This window comes from Ranitomeya imitator, chromosome 5 (genome assembly GCF_032444005.1).
Source record: "Ranitomeya imitator isolate aRanImi1 chromosome 5, aRanImi1.pri, whole genome shotgun sequence".
Classification (NCBI taxonomy): domain Eukaryota; kingdom Metazoa; phylum Chordata; class Amphibia; order Anura; family Dendrobatidae; genus Ranitomeya; species Ranitomeya imitator.
The window spans coordinates 21,580,966-21,605,843 of record NC_091286.1 but is presented as its reverse complement, the minus strand read 5'-3'; the positions used below and the strand labels follow the sequence as shown (position 1 = coordinate 21,605,843).

The 24,878-nt window shown below is 39.9% G+C and overlaps 1 protein-coding gene across 2 annotated transcripts in view; it reads left to right on the top strand.

Moving 5' to 3' along the window:
- The first annotated feature begins 10,637 nt into the window (after positions 1–10,637).
- Positions 10,638–24,878, top strand: part of CAPN14 (calpain 14) — a 42,977-nt gene continuing 28,736 nt past the window's right edge. Inside the window, exons 1-5 of one of the 2 annotated variants that reach the window (XM_069768381.1) lie at positions 10,638–10,884; positions 16,500–16,838; positions 18,619–18,688; positions 19,148–19,266; positions 23,282–23,418. In XM_069768381.1, the coding sequence (XP_069624482.1) occupies positions 16,605–16,838; positions 18,619–18,688; positions 19,148–19,266; positions 23,282–23,418 (560 nt within the window). In that variant the 5' untranslated portion in view covers positions 10,638–10,884; positions 16,500–16,604. The remainder of the gene's footprint in view (positions 10,885–16,499; positions 16,839–18,618; positions 18,689–19,147; positions 19,267–23,281; positions 23,419–24,878) is intronic. The other variant, XM_069768380.1, reaches the window with a different exon arrangement.

Here is a 24,878-nt window from a genome sequence, read left to right as displayed (position 1 = left end):
CGATTTTCTGTGTTTCCGGCCGCCTCTCCGGCCCCTCCTCCTGGATCTGTTTTGTCCATATTTTCTCTCTCTAAAAAAGGCAAACGCCTAGCGCCCTCCATATTAGAATCCTCTGTGGAATCAGATTCAGCTGAGGTGAAGCCAAAATTCGAATGATTCTTCACCTGTTGCCTCCTGCGCTTTTTAGGCACCCCGGGCTTACCCCTACCCTTATAGGGGAGATGATTAGGTCCCATATGCCATGAGAAAACCCGGCCCGCCTTATAGTCTTCCACGTCACGGAACCACTTTACCCGTTTAGTGGATTCAATGTCTGCCCGGAACTTCCCCAAATTTACCTCGATTTTATTTTGTAGGGAGCCCCAGTCCTGTGCTGTCAGCTGCGATTTCAGTTGTTCCTCCAGTTCTAAAGTACCTTTCTTCAGCACCTCCATCTCCTTCTTTAGAAATTCAATGTTCAATAACATGATGTCAAATGCAAATTTATTAGTAATTGACTCGAACTTAGAGCAAAATTGTTCATTATCTGGTAAAAGGGTGGGTCTAAGATGTGGCCGTAGCCCACGTGGAATTCTCCTCGCTCTGAAATATTCCATCAGAGTCACCACATGGAGTTCCAGGGAAATGTATCTCCTTCTGTCATTCTCCCACTTCTTTTTAAGCATATCTGCCGTGGGTTTACTCAAGAATGACATATCCGCATTAGAGCCAGAAAGTATCCGTCTGGCATCATCGTCAGTATACGAAAAAATCATGGCATTATCTAGGCCACCCACCTCTAGATTGGTATTCACATCCATATTTATGGTTGGGGTGCACATCAGTCCAGGTTCAGTCCATGTAGTAGAAAAAAGATCGGGCTGACAGCACTCACACAAACGGGCGCTCGTTCCTTGTCCAGGGAACCAACCTGGATATGTACAATAGTCCAAAGGAAGATGAACAGCGCTCCAGCCGGGTGTCGTGGTATCAAAAAAGAAAACTTTATTGGTCCATGTAAAAGCAACGTTTCGACCAGTATCCTGGTCTTTTTCAAGCATGTAGCACAGTACAAAGTGTCGACTTAAATGGTGTGGATACCACACAGGGCACCAATCACCAACCAGCCACTAATTACATATACAAATACAAAAAGTAACATCAATCAAACTATATATAATACATTAAAATAGATACATACAATATCTGCAGCGTTAGAAACAAAGAAAATCAAATCTCAAAAGCATATAACATAATATTGCTGCAATGTTTATATTCCGTCCAGCCAATTAGGTTCCGGCATATCCGTAGTCACGGCTACAAATTTCCAATGAAACAGTCCTTGCAGCGATCCTCCTGTCCAATCCGGATCAATTCTGCGGTGGGCGCCAAAATTCAACCAGCCTATCAAACCCCATCATGCTTCCAAGCCAGTCCCCGGTAACCAATCAGGCAAACACTTATATCATATACCATGACTACATCACAACCCTGCGACTCACTACGGCAAGCCACCTGGCCGCAGAGGACTCAGAAGCACCCTGATAGGTGTAGCTGTGCGTCATGACAACAGCCCGCCCACCTCACGTGATCACACAACCGGGTCCGCCCCACAGTGACGCAACCATCCATCCCCCACGCACAGGGGAAGCCTCGGATGCGCGCAGACTCAGTACCGCCGGAAACCGCCGCATCGTAAGCCACGATACAGGCAGATCCAGCGGCACAGTGAGATGCCACGCCCCCCGCCAACCCACATGCAAAGAGGACGCCGGCGCGTCACAAACAGGACGTCCCAGATGCGACGTCACAGAGTCAGCTAGCCAGATGCCAATACACAGGCGCCTATAACCATTGGATCTGTGCAGCCACGGCCACAACGGGTTGCCAAGGGAACCTAAATAAATATAAATAGATATAATTAGCCATCTATAAGGTGTAACTCAAGATAAAACATGGAAAAAGCCATTTTGATCAGATAGATCAATAGAGTGACACTACCTAGGGACGGAAAAGGATATTGTATAATCAATCGCTAAAAACAATAAAAAACGACAAAAACACTATAAAAACAATATACCGATGAATAAAGGCGGGGCGGTTGTCGTTATGGACAGTGTAAAATACAAAGCAGAAATCTTACGGCAACTGGGAGATCGATGTGTCTATGAGAAACTACCAAGTAATCCCACTACTCGTTTTCAGAAGGAATTACAACTTGTGGTCAGTGACTCCCTAGCCATGGGACTCATTGACCACAAGTTGTCAGAATTTTTGATCGTTAGGCCGATAAAGGCGGGGCGGTTGTCGTTATGGACAGTGTAAAATACAAAGCAGAAATCTTACGGCAACTGGGAGATCGATGTGTCTATGAGAAACTACCAAGTAATCCCACTACTCGTTTTCAGAAGGAATTACAACTTGTGGTCAGTGACTCCCTAGCCATGGGACTCATTGACCACAAGTTGTCAGAATTTTTGATCGTTGATGCACCAGTGATACCGGTGATATATATACTACCGAAAATTCATAAGGATTTGGAAAACCCCCCCGGAAGGCCTATTGTCTCGGGGAGGGGCTCTCTATTTAATAAGACAGCGATTTTCTTAGATAAAGTATTGCGTACCTATGCTATATCAGCTAGATCTTACATTCGTGACACGAATGATTTCCTTGACAAACTTGAAGGCATCACTGTGTCTGAGACCACCTTGCTTGCATCGTTTGACGTTGTATCTTTATACACGTCGATCGAGCATGACAAGGGGCTCGACGCAGTTTCTTGTGCGCTATCGGGCTCTGACGTGGCCCCGGAGAGTGCACGACTTGTCCTCACACTGTTAGAGCTCATCCTCAGGAGGAATTATTTTCTCTTTGGGGATGAGTTCTTTTTACAGTTGAGGGGTACCGCCATGGGGTCCAATGTGGCCCCCACTTATGCAAACATCTATATGGCGGTATTCGAGGACAGGTTTGTGTACTGTTCCAGCCTCTGGCGCCACGTCAGGGCCTGGTGGCGTTACATTGATGATATTTTTTTGATTTGGGATGGTAATGTGACAGAACTTAATGAGTTTCACCATTATCTTAATGGAGTATACGTGGAATTACAGTTTACTTTGACCTCTTCTACTTCTCAGCTCCAGTTTTTGGATACCCTTGTTTATAAAGAAGGAGATAAATTGAAGACAGACATTTTTGTGAAGGAGACCGATAGAAATGGCCTGTTGCTATTTGATAGCAACCATCCTCGGAGAATGGTTAACTCCTTACCATGGAGCCAACTCTTGAGGGTGCAGAGAATAGTGTCGGATGACACTGTGGTTGATCGGAGGCTGGATGAAATGTGTCTGAAGTTCTCCAACAGGGGTTATCCCAAGAAGGAGCTTTGCAGATTTAGTCATAAGGCTCGGAATATATCACGGGAGTCCACTCGTAAATCAGGGTCCTTGAAGCAGCCCGGGGAACGTATCCCTTTTGTATCTACATACACTTCAGCTAGTGGTCAAATTGACAGGATTTTGAAAAAACATTGGATGGGTTTGCAGCGCGGTTTACCATCTATACCAGCGTTTAAAAACTATCCAATGATGTCATACAGAAGGGGTCGCAATCTGGGTGATAGTTTGGTGAGATCGGATATTGGATCATCTAAGAGCTCCCTAGTCCAATCGACTCTAAGCACACCCAGACTTGGAAATTTTCCATGTCTGGGGTGTGCGAGCTGTAACAACATGCTTAAAGGGGAATTTTTCTATCACCCTCATACGGGGAAGAAGATTTATCTGAAGGAACGTTACACTTGTTCTTCGAGCTTTGTTGTTTACATGATTACGTGCCCGTGCGGGTTAGCTTATGTGGGGGAGACCACGATGGAGGTGCGGGCGCGAATCAGTAAGCATAAAAGCACGATACGTACAGGACTTACAGATTTGCCGATCCCCAAACATTTTCTGGACAATAAACATTCTGTCAACCAATTACGCTTTAGGGTAATAGATAGTGTTCCGGTTTTGAGGAGAGGTGGGGATAGATTATCGTTGCTTAGGAAGAAAGAAATGAGATGGATTTACTCATTAGGGACCTTACAACCTGGAGGCCTTAATTTAGACTTTAATTTACAGGTCTGCATTCCTAGGTAATATTTTCTCTCCCCTGGTTTATTGTTCTCTCTCCTCTTGGTTATGGCATTATTCATCGGTATATTGTTTTTATAGTGTTTTTGTAGTTTTTTATTGTTTTTAGCGATTGATTATACAATATCCTTTTCCGTCCCTAGGTAGTGTCACTCTATTGATCTATCTGATCAAAATGGCTTTTTCCATGTTTTATCTTGAGTTACACCTTATAGATGGCTAATTATATCTATTTATATTTATTTAGGTTCCCTTGGCAACCCGTTGTGGCCGTGGCTGCACAGATCCAATGGTTATAGGCGCCTGTGTATTGGCATCTGGCTAGCTGACTCTGTGACGTCGCATCTGGGACGTCCTGTTTGTGACGCGCCGGCGTCCTCTTTGCATGTGGGTTGGCGGGGGGCGTGGCATCTCACTGTGCCGCTGGATCTGCCTGTATCGTGGCTTACGATGCGGCGGTTTCCGGCGGTACTGAGTCTGCGCGCATCCGCGGCTTCCCCTGTGCGTGGGGGATGGATGGTTGCGTCACTGTGGGGCGGACCCGGTTGTGTGATCACGTGAGGTGGGCGGGCTGTTGTCATGACGCACAGCTACACCTATCAGGGTGCTTCTGAGTCCTCTGCGGCCAGGTGGCTTGCCGTAGTGAGTCGCAGGGTTGTGATGTAGTCATGGTATATGATATAAGTGTTTGCCTGATTGGTTACCGGGGACTGGCTTGGAAGCATGATGGGGTTTGATAGGCTGGTTGAATTTTGGCGCCCACCGCAGAATTGATCCGGATTGGACAGGAGGATCGCTGCAAGGACTGTTTCATTGGAAATTTGTAGCCGTGACTACGGATATGCCGGAACCTAATTGGCTGGACGGAATATAAACATTGCAGCAATATTATGTTATATGCTTTTGAGATTTGATTTTCTTTGTTTCTAACGCTGCAGATATTGTATGTATCTATTTTAATGTATTATATATAGTTTGATTGATGTTACTTTTTGTATTTGTATATGTAATTAGTGGCTGGTTGGTGATTGGTGCCCTGTGTGGTATCCACACCATTTAAGTCGACACTTTGTACTGTGCTACATGCTTGAAAAAGACCAGGATACTGGTCGAAACGTTGCTTTTACATGGACCAATAAAGTTTTCTTTTTTGATACCACGACACCCGGCTGGAGCGCTGTTCATCTTCCTTTAGAGTAGTAAAGCCAGTGACTGAGGGCAGATATTAATAGCCTGGAGAGGGTCCACGGTTATTGGCCCCCCCCCGGCTAAAAATATCTGCCCCCAGCCACCCCAGAAAAGGCACATCTGGAAGATGCGCCTATTCTGGCACTTGGCTACTCTCTTCCCATTCCCGTGTAGCGGTGGGATATGGGGTAATGAAGGGTTAATGCCACCTTGCTATTGTAAGGTGACATTAAGCCTAATTAATAATGGAGAGGCGTCAATTATGACACCTATCCATTATTAATCCAATTGTAGTCATAGATCGTGGGAACTTACCTAGAAAGCTCCCAGGCTTTCTAGGAAAGTTCCCACGATCTATGAACATCCAGCAGAGGGCGCCTCACCGCAAATGAAGCTAAATATAGATCATTGATCTATATTTAGCTTCATTCCCCGGGGTTTTGCAGCAAGGAGCAGCCTGCATTAGCGGAACTCCTTGCTGCAAAATGTTTTAACCCCTTCAGAAGGATTTACATCGTTGGACGTTACAGATCTGCGGAGGGTAAGGATATTGTTGGTTTATTATGTTTTTTTTCTTACAGAACGAGGGTCTTCAGTGACTGGATTGGGCGTAGAATAAAATACTCCAACAACCATTGTTTTTATTTCATTAAAATAATTTTAAATAATGTGTTTGTGTTTTATTTAACCCTTTCATTCAATTGGATTAATAATGGATAGGTGTCATAATTGACGCCTCTCCATTATTAATTAGGCTTAATGTCACCTTACAATAGCAAGGTGGCATTAACCCTTCATTACCCCATATCCCACCGCTACACGGGAATGGGAAGAGAGTGGCCAAGTGCCAGAACAGGCGCATCTTACAGATGTGCCTTTTCTGGGGTGGCTGGGGGCAGATATTTTTAGCCAGGGGGGGGCCAATAACCGTGGACCCTCTCCAGGCTATTAATATCTGCCCTCAGTCACTGGCTTTACTACTCTGGCGGAGAAAATTGCGCGGGAGCTCACGCCAATTTTTTCCGCCATTTAACCCTTTATTTTAAGAGCTAGAACGGCCAAATTTTGCAGATACACACTACTAACATTAGTAGTGTGGAATCTGCAAAAAAAAAGGAGAGAAGACATGGTTTACTGTATGTAAACCATGTCTCAAATCATGTCGGGTTTTAGGAAGGAGAAAGAAAAAGCCGGTAATTGAATTACCGGCTTTTTGCTATATCGCGGCTGTATGAAGTAAGAATATATATACATATATGTGTCTCACTGACATATATATATATATATACCTATTCTATGTGTACATATTTATTCTACCTATTCTAATGTCAGCTGTCAGTGTGATTTTACTGTACACCGCAATGAATTACCGGCTTTTCTCTCTAACACCGCTGCGTATTCCTCGCAAGTCACACTGCTGGTCCGTGTGTAATCCGTATTTTTGGGGCTTCCATAGACTTTCATTGGCGTTTTATTTGCGCAATACGGTGACAAACGCAGCATGCTGCGATTTTCTACAGCCGTAGAAAGCCGTATAATACTGATCAGTTTAATACGGCAGATAGGAGCAGGGGCATAGAGAGTAATTGTGCCGTATTTTTTGCGAGTTTTACGGACGTAGTTTCTGCGCTCTTACGTCCGTAAAACTCGCAAGTGTGACGCCGGCCTTATACCTCAACACGGCCATGAATAAAGACTAAGACCTAAACCTCCTCCAAGAGTAACTACTCCCATCATCCAGGGCAAGGTTGTGATGATGCTTTATCTCCATGATGGAGACCAGGTCACAAGGGAAAAGTGATAACTAAGTGGCTTGATGAAAAAAAACATTAACACTTTGGTTCCATGGACGAAAACTCTTCAGATCTCATCCCATTGACTCTGAAAACCAAAGTTTGTGTCAGTCTCAAAACTTTTGGCCACGATTATATTTATCCATCTTAAGGTAATGATGGCACGCCATTCTTGTTAGTTAAAACTTCTCTCAACTTCTGCATTAATAAACCACTTTTCTCATGAAATCCACTTTTTTTGTGCCGAAAGCAGATAAATACGTTCCAAAAACTGATTTTCGGCATGTCTGCCCTGTTGGCCGAATTCAATAGAAACTTCTGTGCTGCTCATAAATATTTAGGAACCTGCTCTCACTTCCGGGAGCATGAATTGGCTAATTATAGGGGGGGCACAGATTTTTGGTCATGTGTTTCGTGACTATATAGATATAGCTCGGTGGCTAGACACATAGAAGTAGGAAAAGCCATTGGGCATAGTGAATGATGCTGCCCTCTAGTGTCGATGTGTTGTCATTGTGGCCCATAACAATCATCTCCAACAAGAAGTGTGTGCCTTAAAGTGGAGTGACTACAAACATATCTAATAAAAATTATTAACGTAAGAGAAGAGTAACCTAAACTTGAAGTAGAACTGCATGGAATAAAGGAATATTTTCAGAAACAGCGCCCTTCGTCTACAAGAGTTGTATCTTGTATTGCAGTTCATCCCCATTTAAGTGAATACCAAATACATGAACAACACTAATAGTCTCCCAGAAATAATCAGGCACTATATTTCTAATCCTGGACTACCCCTTTAAGTATTCCTTGTCCCCCTAAGCTAGCACAGATGCATTGATTAATGAGATGTATCTATTGATAAAGGCGATATTTATTTTTATTAAACGCTAAAACTGCACAGTCTTTATGTCATATCTACACAAAATGGAGATTTCCAGCTTAAGTACCATTTTAATTCTTAAATGTAAATAGAAATGATACAATGCCCCAAATCTTCCGCAAAGACATAGAAAGAAATGATACAATTCTGTCTTCTCTGCAGCCACCACTAGAGGGAGCTCAGGAGCTTACTGCATACTGATACATAGAAGTCAATAGTAAAACAATATGCAATGTGCTCCCTCTAGTGGTGACTGCAGGCGGACAGAATTTTATCATTTATATCTATGATATTGCAGGGGTTTTGGAGCTCTGTATCAGTGAATGTACAAAATACAGTTTAAACATTAATTTTCATAAACCTGCAGTAAGGAAAAATGACCTGCAGGTGACACCACACTGCCCCAAAGCACAATACCGCAAAGCTGCTTACAGACATCACAAACAAATAACATTTGCCTTGGGGGCTTTCCAGCTTGCAGAACTCCTTGCCCAGCCGATTTCAGGCACATTGGAGGATTGCACACTTCACTGCAGGTGAGTCACATATGCAAACACATTTGTAAACATGCACTGCCTATTCAATTGCACACTTGCTCCGTTTATACTCCACCGACACACACAAATGATACACCATTTCAAAGGTCAAATTACCTGCAGGTGGCATTTGACTTGGGGTCTTTCCAGCTTGCCGAAGTGCTTGCCCAGCCTATTTCTGGCAAATTCAAAGATTGCACACTTCACTGCAGGTGAGTCATGTATGCTAACACATTTGTAAACATGCACTGCTTTTTCAGTGATTACTTCGCCCCACACACACAAATGGTGAGTCACATATGCTAACACATTTGTAAACATGAAACAAAACAAGAAACGAAACACCTCCGCAATGCTGCAATCTCTTAGACCCCAGTGCCTCTAACCCTTCATCGCTGTGTTAGCCGTAATAATTTTTCCCCATGTACCTCTTGGGTGCTGCATCCAAAAAAGAGATCCACAACAGTATGAAAAAAAGAGTAAAAAAGTGGAGCGCACTCACCGGAGTTGAAGTGTCATACTTTTATTCGGACATACAATATTGCGGCAGGGAGGGATGTGGAAACAAATGGACGACGACCGTTTCGTGCGCACGGCACTTCAACGGGTCCTGACCAGTTTTTTTCAGTGATTACTTCGCCCAACACACACAAATGGTGAGTCACAAACATTATGCAAACACATTTGTAAACATGCACTGCTTTTTTAGTGATTACTTCGCCTCACACACACAAATGGTGAGTCACAAACATTATGCAAACACATTTGTAAACATGCACTGCCTTTTTAGTGATTACTTCGCCCCGCACACACAAATGGTGAGTCACATATGCTAACACATTTGTAAACATGCACTGCTTTTTCAGTGATTACTTCGCCCCGCACACACAAATGGTGAGTCACATATGCTAACACATTTGTAAACATGCACTGCTTTTTTAGTGATTACTTCGCCCCGCACACACAAATGGTGAGTCACATATGCTAACACATTTGTAAACATGCACTGCTTTTTCAGTGATTACTTCGCCCCGCACACACAAATGGTGAGTCACATATGCTAACACATTTGTAAACATGCACTGCTTTTTTAGTGATTACTTCGCCCCGCACACACAAATGGTGAGTCACATATGCTAACACATTTGTAAACATGCACTGCCTTTTTAGTGATTACTTCGCCCCGCACACACAAATGGTGAGTCACATATGCTAACACATTTGTAAACATGCACTGCTTTTTCAGTGATTACTTCGCCCCGCACACACAAATGGTGAGTCACATATGCTAACACATTTGTAAACATGCACTGCTTTTTCAGTGATTACTTCGCCCCGCACACACAAATGGTGAGTCACATATGCTAACACATTTGTAAACATGCACTGCTTTTTTAGTGATTACTTCGCCCCGCACACACAAATGGTGAGTCACATATGCTAACACATTTGTAAACATGCACTGCTTTTTCAGTGATTACTTCGCCCCGCACACACAAATGGTGAGTCACATATGCTAACACATTTGTAAACATGCACTGCTTTTTCAGTGATTACTTCGCCCCGCACACACAAATGGTGAGTCACATATGCTAACACATTTGTAAACATGCACTGCTTTTTCAGTGATTACTTCGCCCCTCACACAAATAATCCACCACTTGAAAGGTAGACTTGCCACCTTCAGCAAGAAAAGACACAAACAAACCACACATTCACGATTTGATCAATAAATACAGTTTAAAGATTCATTTTCAGAAACCTGCAGAAAAAAAACAATAACCTACAGGTGGCACCACAATCTCAAGACATTTTTTTTAGCCTCTACTTATCAAACCAATTTATTGTATTACCAATCTACATATATAAATACCTCTCTGTGTTCATCATCTCATTAAATACATTAACATTTGACCAGCTTGATTTTCCTGAAATTGCCTGCGCCACCGACAACTAATGTGCGAAAATTTCACACGGGCCAACTAGTTATTACATAAACCAGAAATGACCGAGATATGAGGAATATAGACAGTAATGTTGAGGCTAGAGACAAATGTTAAATGCGAGCTGATACAATCATCCAGCTGGTATGTTCGCTGACAGCGATCTCGTGAGCACTGAGTGTCCCGCAGGTTGGAGCACGCCGCAGAACAGGGCGGCCTGTGAGCTCCAGGAGGCAGGTGCTGTACCGGTGTCTCACTGACAGGCAGGAAGCAGCATTCTGAGCCGCTGACACTGACAGGCAGCAGAGGTGGAGCCACCGCTCGTCACGGCGTCTTATAAATTGTGAATCAGGAATTAGAGAGCAATTTACTGCAAGAGACACAAGGAGATAGCAGCGGTGCGAGGACGCAAGCGACTCCATACATCAGGTCTGTCCTAGGGTAGATCCGCTGTACTACAAGATCCCATACTACAGATCGGGAATTATTACCATTATTAGATTACTTGTTGTGTCATATATCCACTTTGTTACATTGTTAGCTGAAGTTTTTTTTTTTTTTTTTTCATTCTTAATTATTATATTATTAATATTTTAATTAATCATATGTATAATTGTATTATAGTTTCATATTATTATATTATTAATATTTTATTTAATGTGTACAATTTTATTATATTTTATTATATTACAATATTTTATTTAATAATATGTATCTATTACTATATTACTATTATTATTATTCTATTAATATTTTATTTAACAATACATATCATTTTATAATATTTTATTATTATTATTATTATATTATTTTTTTTAATTATACATATTATTTTTATTATATTTTATTATTATTTTATTATATTATTAATATTTTATTTAATAATACATATCATTTTATTATACTTTATTAGTGTTATAACTTATTGTTTAATGATCGTTACTATTCTTGTTTGTTTTTTGTTTTTCTTTCTTAACACTTAGTAACAATATATAGATTACCATTGTTATTATTTTATTTTTTATTGTTTTTAGATTATTTACTACTGTTTAGTTTTCATATTCATTACATATATATATATATATATATATAAAATTTTTTTTTTCTTTTTTTTTGTGTCACTTTTACGCATTCAAACCCTCCAAAAAGATAAAGCTACAGACAAACTGATAATGTATGAGCGGTTTAACAAAATTATGGACTGCTCCCTTAGCTAGAAATAGGAGCAGGTGTTAGGGGTGCAGAGGTAGTGTTACCATCCAGATCCTGGTCCCTGATTAGGGGGGGGGGGGGGGCGGCAGGAGAAGTTACTTTTGCTTTGGGGTCTAGGGGTCTTTGATTTTTATTATTTTATTTGCATTTTGGGCTATACATCATTTTTGCTATTGGGTTTCATAAGCAATGTGTCTTGTTGACTGCAGAAGGAGCCAACTGAGGATCCATCAGTGAGCTTGCTCTCATGGAATGTCTTTTCTGAACTTTTCTGCGCCGTTCTAAGACCGTAAACCACATTTAAATCGAGCTCAGCGCCGAAAATGACAGATGAAAGAGTTAGAAACTCACAACTAGAACAAGCTCGCTGACTGATTCTTAGTTAACTCATTCTGCAACTATCAATGCGCAGGGAAACAATTTATAAAAAGCGAAACGGTGCAACATTTTTTAATGAAATCCAATTGAAGAAATGTTTCTTCTTTTATAGCCCAAAATACATGTAGTTAAGTTAAAAAAAAAAAAGTCCCTTAAAGGGGCCATGTCCATTACTTTATTCTCCGCAGCACCATCTGCTGGCTGTTATGAAGAACTGTATTATATAACGTAGATGTAACACTATATACAGCATTCTGTGATACAGGGTGTAGAACTACAGGCACCAGCATTACATTGTGTGAATTGCACATTTTGGAATATTGTAGCATTATAAAGTGGTTTGGGTCAGACTAAGGGTGTAACTATGACTGTATCCTGGGACTTGTAGTTCTTGGAGATGATCTCCTGAGACGACACAATTATCATGGAGCCTCACCTTTTCTCTTGACATCTTGCCACAGGGCAGCGCTCCAAGTAGATCACACAAAGACGTATATTGAGTCAGTGCCATTAGGGCGCCATGTTTGTCCCAACACTAACACAGCCTCATTGTAAAGGGTGTGTGATTTTTTTTATTAATTTGTGATTTATTTTATATCTTCATGTGACACTCACCAAACAACTTAATGGCACAAAGTCCAGTTTTGTTATTAATTTGGATTTACCCCAAATGCCCAAAAGTAACTTCCATAATAACCATGAGGTCCGTGTAATGGTGGCAGCAATCCTGTGATCTCACCACTGTGGGAGGCACATTATGCCCCAATGGCTGGTAAGTGACCTCACACGGGCCGCTCATGGGAGGCGCAGGAAGATCAGAAAAATGTCTGAGGAGCAACATGAACATTTATTTACTGGTGGAATTTACTGTAAATTCAGAATACTAATACAGATCACATATGTCTGCCAAGTAGTTATATTCTTGTACATAGAAGCAGTATTATAGTAGTTATATTCTTGTACATAGGGAGCAGTATTATAGTAGTTATGTTCTTGTACATAGAGGCAGTATTATAGTAGTTATATTCTTGTATATAGGGGCAGTATTATAGTAGTTATATTCTTGTACATCGGGGGCAGTATTATAGTAGTTATATTCTTGTATATAGGGGCAGTATTATAGTAGTTATATTCTTGTACATAGGAGCAGTAATATAGTAGTTATATTCTTGTACATAGAAGCAGTATTATAGTAGTTATATTCTTGTACATAGGGGCAGTATTATAGTAGTTATATTCGTGTACATAGGAGCAGTATTATAGTAGTTATATTCTTGTACATAGGGGGCAGCATTATAGTAGTTATATTCTTGTACATAGGGGCAGTATTATAGTAGTTATATTCCTGTATATAGGGGGCAGTATTATAGTAGTTATATTCTTGTACATAGGGGCAGTATTATAGTAGTTATATTCTTGTACATAGGGGCAGTATTATAGTAGTTATATTCTTGTATATAGGAGCAGTATTATAGTAGTTATATTCTTGTACATAGGGGCAGTATTATAGTAGTTATATTCCTGTATATAGGAGCAGCATTATAGTAGTTATATTCTTGTACATAGGAGCAGTATTATAGTAGTTATATCCCTGTATATAGGAGCAGCATTATAGTAGTTATATTCTTGTATATAGGAGCAGTATTATAGTAGTTATATTCTTGTACATAGGGCTGTAGTATAGTAGTTATATTCTTGTACATAGGGGCAGTATTATAGTAGTTATATTCTTGTACATAGGGGCAGTATTATAGGAGTTATATTCCTGTATATAGGAGCAGCATTATAGTAGTTATATTCTTGTACATAGGAGCAGTATTATAGTAGTTATATTCTTGTACATAGGAGCAGTATTATAGTAGTTATATTCTTGTACATAGGAGCAGTATTATAGTAGTTATATTCTTGTACATAGGAGCAGTATTATAGTAGTTATATTCTTGTACATAGGGGCAGTATTATAGTAGTTATATTCTTGTACATAGGAGCAGTATTATAGTAGTTATATTCTTGTACATAGGAGCAGTATTATAGTAGTTATATTCTTGTACATAGGAGCAGTATTATAGTAGTTATATTCTTGTACATAGGGGCAGTATTATAGTAGTTATATTCTTGTACATAGGAGCAGTATTATAGTAGTTATATTCCTGTATATAGGAGCAGCATTATAGTAGTTATATTCTTGTATATAGGAGCAGTATTATAGTAGTTATATTCTTGTACATAGGGCTGTAGTATAGTAGTTATATTCTTGTACATAGGGGCAGTATTATAGTAGTTATATTCTTGTACATAGGGGCAGTATTATAGGAGTTATATTCCTGTATATAGGAGCAGCATTATAGTAGTTATATTCTTGTACATAGGAGCAGTATTATAGTAGTTATATTCTTGTACATAGGAGCAGTATTATAGTAGTTATATTCTTGTACATAGGAGCAGTATTATAGTAGTTATATTCTTGTACATAGGAGCAGTATTATAGTAGTTATATTCTTGTACATAGGGGCAGTATTATAGTAGTTATATTCTTGTACATAGGGGGCAGCATTATAGTAGTTATATTCTTGTACATAGGAGCAGTATTATAGTAGTTATATTCTTGTACATAGGAGCAGTATTATAGTAGTTATATTCTTGTACATAGGAGCAGTATTATAGTAGTTATATTCTTGTACATAGGAGCAGTATTATAGTAGTTATATTCTTGTACATAGGAGCAGTATTATAGTAGTTATATTCTTGTACATAGGGGGCAGCATTATAGTAGTTATATTCTTGTACATAGGGGCAGTATTATAGTAGTTATATTCCTGTATATAGGGGGCAGTATTATAGTAGTTATATTCTTGTACATAGGGGCAGTATTATAGTAGTTATATTCTTGTACATAGGGGCAGTATTATAGGAGTTATATTCCTGTATATAGGAGCAGCATTATAGTAGTTATATTCTTGTACATAGGAGCAGTATTATAGTATAGTATAGTATTATAGTCACACCCTGTGTGACCAACTTTTTACTATTGATGCTGCTTATGCAGCATCAATAGTAAAAAGATCTAATGTTGAAAATAATAAAAAAGCAAAAAACCTGCTATTCTCACCTTCCGTCGTCCACCGATGCGCGCGCGGCTGCCGCCAGCTTCCGTTCCCAGAGATGCATTGCGAAATTACCCAGAAGACTTAGCGGTCTCGCGAGACCGCTAAGTCTTCTGGGTAATTTCACAATGGATCTCTGGGAACGGAAGCTGGCGGCAGCACCGCACGCATCGGGACAGCTTCGCTGGACGCCAGCGGGTGAGTATATAACTATTTTTTATTTTAATTATTTTTTTTAAACAGGGATATGGTGCCCACACTGCTATATACTACGTGGGCTGTGTTATATACTGCGTGGCTGCTATATACCACGTGGCCAGTGTTATATACTGCGTGGGCTGTGTTATATACTATGTGGGCTGTGTTATATACTGCATGGTCTGTGCTATATATTATGTGGGCTGTGTTATATACTGCGTGGGCTGTGCTATATATTACATGGGCTGTGTTATATACTGCGTGGCTGCTATATACTGCGTGGGCTGTGTTATATACTGCGTGGGCTGTGTTATATACTGCGTGGGCTGTTATATATTACATGGGCTGTGTTATATACTACGTGGCTGTGTTATATACTACGTGTCTGCTATATACTACATGGCTCCTATATACTACGTGGCCTGTGCTATATACTATGTGGCTGCTATATACATACATGCATACATATTCTAGAATACCCGATGCATTAGAATCGGGCCACCATCTAGTATAGTATATACAATAATATGTAATGTAATTCCTATCAGTCACTGGGCAAAATAAATACATTACACAAGTTGGCGGTACTATTTTTGCCGCTGTGACCTTCGTTAACATCTGATTAGTCATTTATTTTGCTGCCCTTACTTTCTGCTGGATTAGATGGTGACGTCACATTGATGTGTTTGGTTATAGGGGTAAAACTGTTCTGCCATCTCATGTGACCGCGCTGGCACTGTCACCGCTGCCGGGTACACGTGCATGAACTTTCTGTATTCCGGAGAATAGTGACTAACAGGATTGGCGTCTTCTGTATTCACAGCCTGCTCTGACTCATCCAACATAACACCTGTCCTCAACTTTTCTGGCAGCTCCTTAGTGTATCCATCAGCCTCATGTATACAGAATTCTGCTCATTTAATAGTTTAATTTTACATTTATGTCCTCGGACAGCCCCAGCACTTCGTATATCACCAGGTATCAGTTTTATCTGTAGTGTCCCTTTAATTATAAACATATTGTAAATATCTATTTTATTTTTTTATCTCCATTTTTAATTATTTATTATTATGATTATTATTATGAAGAACAACAACAACAATTATTATTATTATTATTATTATTATTAATAACATTTGTTTTATTATTTAGAATTATTTTGGGGATCCTGAGGATTATCATCTTGGAAAGTCAACTTTAGGAATCTCCCAACCTATTGGGTCAGAGAGGCAGAAGACCTCGACCAAGCTCTTCACCATGCCTCGCTTTTCCTTCATCACTGGGGTGAAGAAGGCCAAACAGGTCCTACGTACCGGGACGTTACGGAAGCCTCGGAGGCTACAGAGTCAAGACTACCACACCTTACTGGAGAAGTGTTTGAGGAAGAAGCAGCTTTTTGAAGATGAGAACTTCCCAGCTAAAATCAGCTCCATCGGCTGCGGAGAACTTTTACGAAAACTTCCTCCGAGTGTGGAATGGAGGAGGCCGCAGGTGAGTGAAATATTCTATTTCAGCAGCACAAAGGTTAAAAAAAAAAGACTCAGGTCCATCAAGTTCTAACTTTCTCCACCTATTCATTGTCACGAAGTATCATGGAATTTGATACTTTTGATTTAAGAATGGAAAATAACAACACAGTAAAAAGAAAAGGGAGGGAATGGGGCGGAAGAGGGGAATTAAATACTCAGTATGAATAAATGCTGTAAAATATCATAAAAACATACAAAGTGGCAAATAAATCCCTGAGGATTTTGTGGCTCTAGTTAGAGGATTGGAGTGCGCTGGCTGGGGAATAGGCATCAATATGCTACTTTCCTTCCGGATTTTTCCAGACGTGTTTCTCTATACCCTTTACTCATAAACTGATGCTTGACATATTCTGTTTCTGTGGTGTAGTCAACCAAGTTGGTGTTTTACGGCGAATACCTGTAAACTGACCTTTAGGGATATTGGTGAGCCAAGCGGGTAGATAACAGCTGGTAATGTGGAAAAAACTGTTGAAATCCACGTCTTTCCGATAATACTAGCAAGATGATTCTGGTACAAATGGATAGTTAGAGCTAAAAAGTTTACACTTGTTCTGCTGGTAGTGGGGGTAAATTCAAGGCCATAATCATTCTTGTTTACTTCTGTTAAACATAGTTTGAGGTAATCCCGAGACCCTTCTTGACGCCGGAGAATTAACCCATTTTCCGTTATAAAAAATGCATGACCCCTCTCATTTGGTACGTATAATTTTGCGTAGCTGGGTGCATATTTAGTCCCCATAGCGGTCCCCCATGTTTGTAAGCAGAACTGCTGATTGTATGTGAAGTAATTATGTGTAAGATGTATCATATGCTTTCTAGGATGAAGTCGATTTGAGTTTCCACATAAGTGCTTTATGAACGTAAAAAATGGCCCGCTGCCTCACAACCTCTTTCTTGGTTAATTATTGTATAGAGGGAGTTGATGTTGAGAGTCCCTAGAATATAGTTATTCTTCCATTTGATTGGTTCTAAAATCTGTATCGTGTGCCCCGTGTCTTTTAGATAGGCGGGCAAATGGGTGACGTATTTTTGACGACATATGTCTACATATTTAGAAAAGTTTGCTGTTATGAAATGCTGGGCCATGTGATGCTTTTGTGCATTTTTGGTATGTTGTATTAGAAACTTTGCAAAACTTTACAACTTTAAAAACTTCTTTAAACTCATACCCGGGGTCTTGTAACTTTGACATATGTTAATTGCTGTTTATAATTCCAGCAGTTTTCATAATACAGGTACATTGAGGAACTGCCAGTTAAGCAATTACTAATATATCAATAATAATAATAATATATCAATAAAGCCCTGAATGTATAAGTAGCAGCCCGATAATACAAGTTTGTTGTGTATTTGCTATTTAAACAATTTACAATAGTTTTGTGTCGGCGCACAACCCTAGATAACTCCCTTTCCAGATTATGGAATTGCTATTTTAGCGATTGTACTTTTTAAAGAAAGTTCCAATAACTATTTTTTGGTCTCATAGTTAAATATTCTATATACGGTAAATGTCTCCCACGGCCCCGCAGGGAATAAGTTGTATGCACCCGCCGCCGGCGCATTGTTTGATATTTATGGCTTTAATTTTTGTGTTCTTTTGCACCTCTACTTAATTAAGGGATGGAACTGACTGTAATTATTACTGCAAAGTAAAAAATGGCTGTCTGTAATAAAAACTGCACAAGGCGAAAAAGATAATGAGAAAAATGAAAGACTGAACTGTAATATGCTTATATTCACAGGAGCTGGTGAAGAATCCGCAGTTCCTCGCCGAAAACGCCAGCCGCTTTGATTTACACCAGGGACTCACCGGTAATGTCATACTGAGTCTATTGAAGAGCCATTAATTATCATTTTATGTGCTGTACTCTAGTTACATCCAAAGCTGCTTTCACAATCCAGATGCCATTTCAAAGCCATCAACCCTCAAGGGCTATAACTTACTCCTGGTATTATGAATGCAGCCATGATTATGACTGGAAAAAGAGGCATAAAGTGAATTAAAAAAATATTTATGTTCCGCGGGGGCGGGGCTGTGAAACATGTACTCCTATTGGCTAGATCCCAGTGTAATCTCATATATTATAAGTTCTGTTTTATCCTTCTAGCTTTTAGTCCAGATTTGTGCTAGTCTCTTCAAACTGTTGTTTGATTTTGCACTAAGGGTATTTTTGGGGGGTTAGATCGTAGAACATCTTATGATCGTCCAATCAAAATGTAACATGTTTTCCCAGACGGTTGCATCACTTTAACATTTTGAATGTTTTCTAGAAAACTGCTGGTTCCTTGCCGCTCTCGCCTCCGTCACTTTTCACAAAAACTTGCTGACCAATGTGGTCCCTCGCAATCAGAGCTTTGACAAGAACTACGCTGGAATCTTTCACTTCCGAGTGAGTATCAGTCTTCTGACCGCACCTCGGGGGCAGGGCTTGAGTCAGTGATTCAGAAATAGTGCCGCAAGTCATGTCCTCCCCACCTCAGCTCTTGTTTAACACCGTGTATGTTTTACCTAGGTGTTATTCCTTTAAGGTTTCTTTTTTCCAAGATTTTAAAACAAGACTGTGCAGCACGGTGAGGTAGTCCTCTGTGCAGCAGATACTAAAATAAAAGAAGCATTAGAAGTTCTGACATCTCTAGTTCTTGGTTGTTTTGCTGTTCTCATGCTTCTTAATGGCTGGGTAGTGGAAATCTAAAAGCAAGTCTCTTAGAATAGGTATGTGTCATTATTTATCTGGCTTGTTTTCATAGGTCTTTAGCTAATAAATGCCTATTCTATTAGCTAAGAAGGAAAAATCTTAAACAAGCCTGTGCATCATGGAGAGGCAGTATATTGTACAACAAACACTAAACCTAAAGTATCTTTCTAGTGTTTGCATGTTTCATTCTTCACCTTTTCTGTAAAAGCCCTCACCTCTATGTTCTCTGCTTGCTATTAAGAGAAATCTTAAACAAGTCTGTGCAGCATGGGGAATCAGTACATTGTACAACAGATGCTAAAACTAAAGTAATAATTTAACTTACAACTTGCTTTATGTCTGTAAGTTTCCTACTTTATCGGTCTTGCTTGTATTTTTAGCTCCTCTCCGATTTGTTTTCTTTTTTTTGCTGACTGGGAAAGATCTTGAAAAAGCCTGTGCAACACGGAGAAGCAGGACATTGTACAGCAGATACTTAATCTGAACCAATATTATAATATATTACAATCTTCTGCCTTCACATTTTATTCTTTATCTTGATCAGTTTTGATTAACCCATAAGATACCTATTTAACTAAATAAGATGAATGAAGAACACACCAGAGTATAGAGAGGCAGTATACTGTACAGCAGCAGATACTAATCCTATAGTAATAATTTAATAATTCCAATGTTGATGTATCTGTACATTTCCACCTTTATCTTGCTTGAGATTTTTCCTGACTTATCCTTTAATCTTGCTTAACCAATAGCCCCATCGAGAGTTGATGTCAAGTCTACTGATACCCGCTGGGATGCTTGTATTTTTCCCCTGTCCCAGGAGTCTGATCAGGAATGATCTAGAATAACTTTTTGTCATGAAGAGGTAGTCTCATGTAGAGCAAATATTAGAACTAAAACAGGAGCAAGATCATTTTGTTAATAAATAATTTTTTTTCTTTATTTTGGGGGCTGCAGAATATGGTAATTTTCTTTACTTTTTTTGGATCAGTGGGAGCGATTTGAAACAAACCCATGTACACATGTAGAGGCAGTCTGTTATAGAGCAGATCGTAGCGTTGACATCAGGTTGTTTGCTGTAGGAGTGTTTATTCTCTTGTTTTCTTGCTTATATTTATTGTGTGTTTTCTTTTTTATTATTGGGGCTGCAAGACAATTTTTTTTCACCCTGTTTTGCCTTTGTCAGAGCGATTTGAAACAACCCCTTCTGCACATGTAGAGGCAGTCTGTTATACAGCAGCATAAAATAGTGTGTTTTATTTTTTATTTATGGGGATCGCAGGATAATTTTTCTTTACTTTTTTTTGCCTCAGTGGCAGCGATTTAGAACAAGTTCATATACAAATGTAGAGGCAGTCTGCTATTGAACAGATAGCAGAGCAGACATCTGGTTGTTTGCTGTAGGCATCTACTTTGTGTTTATTCTTTTGTTTTCTTGCCAATGTTTATTGTGTGTTTTATTTTTAGGGTTGCAAGATCTTTTTTTTTTTTTACCTCCGTGGGAACAAGCTCATGTACACATGTAGTCTGTAATAGAGCAGATCATAGCACAGACATCAGATTGTTTGCTGTAGGAGTTTCCTTTGTGTTTATTCTTTTGTTTTCTTGCCAATGCTTATTGTGTATTTTACTTTTTATTTTTGGGGGTTGCAGGATCTTTTTTTACCCTTTTTTGCCTCAGTTAGAGCTCATGTACACATATAGAGGCAGTCTGTTATAGAGCAGATCGTAGCGCGGACGTCAGGTTGTTTGCTGTAAGAGTTTCCTTTGTTTTCATTCTTTTGTTTTCTTGCCAATGCTTATTGTGTATTTTACTTTTTATTTTTGGGGGTTGCAGGATATTTTTTTTTTTACCCTTTTTTGCCTCAGTTAGAGCTCATGTATGCATAGAGAGGCAGCCTGTTATAGAGCAGATCGTAGCGCGGACATCTGGTTGTTTGCTGTAGGAGTTTCCCTTGTTTTTATTTTTTTGTTTTCTTGCCAATGTTTATTGTGTATTTTACTTTTTATTTTTGGGGGTTGCAAGATCTTTTTTTTACCCTTTTTTGCCTCAGAGCACATGTACGCATAGAGAGGCAGCCTGTTATAGAGCAGATCGTAGCGCAGACATCTGATTGTTTGCTGTAGGAGTCTCCTTTCCGTTTATTCTTTTGTTTTCTTGCCAATGTTTTATGTGTATTTTACTTTTTATTTTTGGGGGTTGCAGGATATTTTTTTACCCTTTTTTGCCTCAGTTAGAGCTCATCTACGCATATAGAGGCAGCCAGTTATAGAGCAGATCGTAGCGCGGACATCTGGTTGTTTGCTGTAGGAGTTTCCCTTGTTTTTATTCTTTTGTTTTCTTGCCAATGTTTATTGTGTATTTTACTTATTATTTTTGGGGGTTGCAAGATCTTTTTTTTTACCCTTTTTTGCCTCAGAGCACATGTACGCATAGAGAGGCAGCCTGTTATAGAGCAGATCGTAGCGCAGACATCTGATTGTTTGCTGTAGGAGTCTCCTTTCCGTTTATTCTTTTGTTTTCTTGCCAATGTTTTATGTGTATTTTACTTTTTATTTTGGGGGGTTGCAGGATATTTTTTTTACCCTTTTTTGCCTCAGTTAGAGCTCATCTACGCATATAGAGGCAGCCAGTTATAGAGCAGATCGTAGCGCGGACATCTGGTTGTTTGCTGTAGGAGTTTCCCTTGTTTTTATTCTTTTGTTTTCTTGCCAATGTTTATTGTGTATTTTACTTATTATTTTTGGGGGTTGCAAGATCTTTTTTTTACCCTTTTTTGCCTCAGAGCACATGTACGCATAGAGAGGCAGCCTGTTATAGAGCAGATCGTAGCGCAGACATCTGATTGTTTGCTGTAGGAGTCTCCTTTCCGTTTATTCTCTTGTTTTGTTGCCAATGTTTATTGTGTGTTTTACTTTTTATTTTTGGGGGTTGCAAGATCTTTTTTTACCCTTTTTTGCCTCATTTAGGCTCATGTACACATTTAGAGACAGTCTGTTACCGAGCAGATCGTAGCGCGGACATCTGGTTGTTTGCTGTAGGAGTCTCCTTTCTGTTTATTCTCTTGTTTTGTTGCCATTGCTTATTGCTTGTTTTATTAGGATTTTTTTTTTCTGCATCCCTGCAGATTCTACTAGTGACCGAGCAGAGAGATCATCATAATCTCCTCGTAAAGCTTGGCTTTATGGCCCCGTCAGTTCCCGATCCTCTATGCGCCATCCCATTGCAATCTCTTGGCGTGCAGTAATGTTAATATTTATTTACTGCTCATCATTACTCCGTGTATTACTCAGCTCCAGCCTCTACCTGTTAATGGCCACGAGCAGACGGACTATAAACTGTAATAAGCGTTCATTATCAGGGCACTAATGGCGCTCTGCGGAGGCGCGAGGCTCGGCGGTGGCGGCGGCTCCGCTCCACTAACTCCCAGCTCTGAGGATACAACATTTCATTACAGTAAATAATACGGCCGATATCAGCAGACTCCGTCACCCATGACACTACTGATGGAGCAGCATTTGTTTTCCAGGGATGCAGATCATCATTTCACACTTTTCTTTTATTTTTTCTGGGATGTTAAAGTCTAAGTGCAGAATTATACAGAAGTCACTCGACTTCAGGAGGAAGGGAGACCTCAAAAATAAAAAATGTATCACTATATAGGTTATTTGTAAATATTCTGATAGTGTGAATGATTAACCCCTCCAGTTCTGGCGCTTCGGAGAATGGGTGGACGTGGTGGTGGACGATCGCCTGCCCGTGGATAAAGATGGCAAGCTCCTGTTCGTCTCATCTGCGAGGAAGGATCTGTTCTGGGGGGCTCTTCTGGAGAAAGCCTATGCCAAGTAAGAATTGCATTTTTCATGATGTAGCAGAGCTTTTTTTTTTTTTTGCATAGGACTGCAGGTAAAATTCTTTTAGGGTGTTGTTCACGCTAAGCCTTTTTTTTCTGAGTTTTTGATGCGTTTGGAGTCTTTTTTTAAAGGAAGATGTGGTGGGCTTCAGTTCAGTTTCTGCTCCAAAAACTCATTAAAAAAAACTCAGCGTGAACAAGAATTGTATTTTTACGATGATAATTTCTTCTTTTCAGGTAAAACTGTTTTTAGGGGGTTGTTCACACTGAGTATTTTTGCTGATTTTTTTTGGAGCGGAAACTACAAGTTTTGGAGTTTTTCAGAAAGATGCGGTGGGCTTCCGCTGGGGGTTGTTCACACTGAGTATTTTTGCTGATTTTTTTGGGAGTGGAAACTACAAGTTTTGGAGTTTTTCAGAAAGATGCGGTGGGCTTCCGCTGGGGGTTGTTCACACTGAGTATTTTTGCTGATTTTTTTGGGAGTGGAAACTACAAGTTTTGGAAGAGTTTTGGACTTTTTCCAGAAAGATGTTGAGGGCTTCCGATCAGTTTCTGCTCCAAAAACTCATTAAAAAATGAAGCCTCAACTCCCCCAAAGGCTATTTTCACACTGAGGACTTTAAAAACCAAGAGTAATTTTTTTAAGCAGAAACCCCTTCAGGAAACTCCTGTTTTGTGAAGATTTTGGAGGAGTTTTTGGTTTCCTGACTTGTTTTTGAAGAGTTGTGGAAAGGTTTTTTTTTTTTTAGCATTTAAATTGCACAGGTTTCTGCCAGGATTTGCTTCACAGAAGTGAAATGCACTTTTTTTTTTTTCATCAGGAGGTTTAAAAAAAAAAACTTCTTCAGGAAAACTAATATTACAGCTCAAAAACATATGAACAGCAAAGTGGATTTCCCATAGACATGAATTGAAACAGTTTTCCAAGCTTACCCGCTGCATGCACACCAATTTATGTCCTAGTTCATACCTTTGGGGGTTTTTTTAGTGTGAGAACCATCTGACATTATTAGCAGCGGCATGTAGGTGGACATGGATTCCTACCGTGCCTCTAAGGCATCATAAACCGGAGAACAAGTTCTACAAGATGGAAGGGTTTTAAGAAGATGCATAGTCATTAGATCCTGAGCAGTGGATGGGGAATGTGGACACCTTAAAGGGGCAGTCGCGAATTAGGAAACCATGGCTGCTTTCTGCTAAAAACAGCGCCACCCGTGTATACAGACTGTGACGGGTATTGCAGCTCTGCACCGTTCACTCCAATGAGCTCTAACACCGGACACAACTTGTGCGCTGTTATTGGACAAAGGTGCACATGCTTTCAACAACCCATTTAAGTCAGTTAATCCAGAGCCTCCTGGTTCATGAACAGAATTCCAAAGTGGTGGTAGAGACTGTATACGGCGTACAGAGGTTGTAAACATATAAGCAACTGAGGGTGTCTGACTGCGG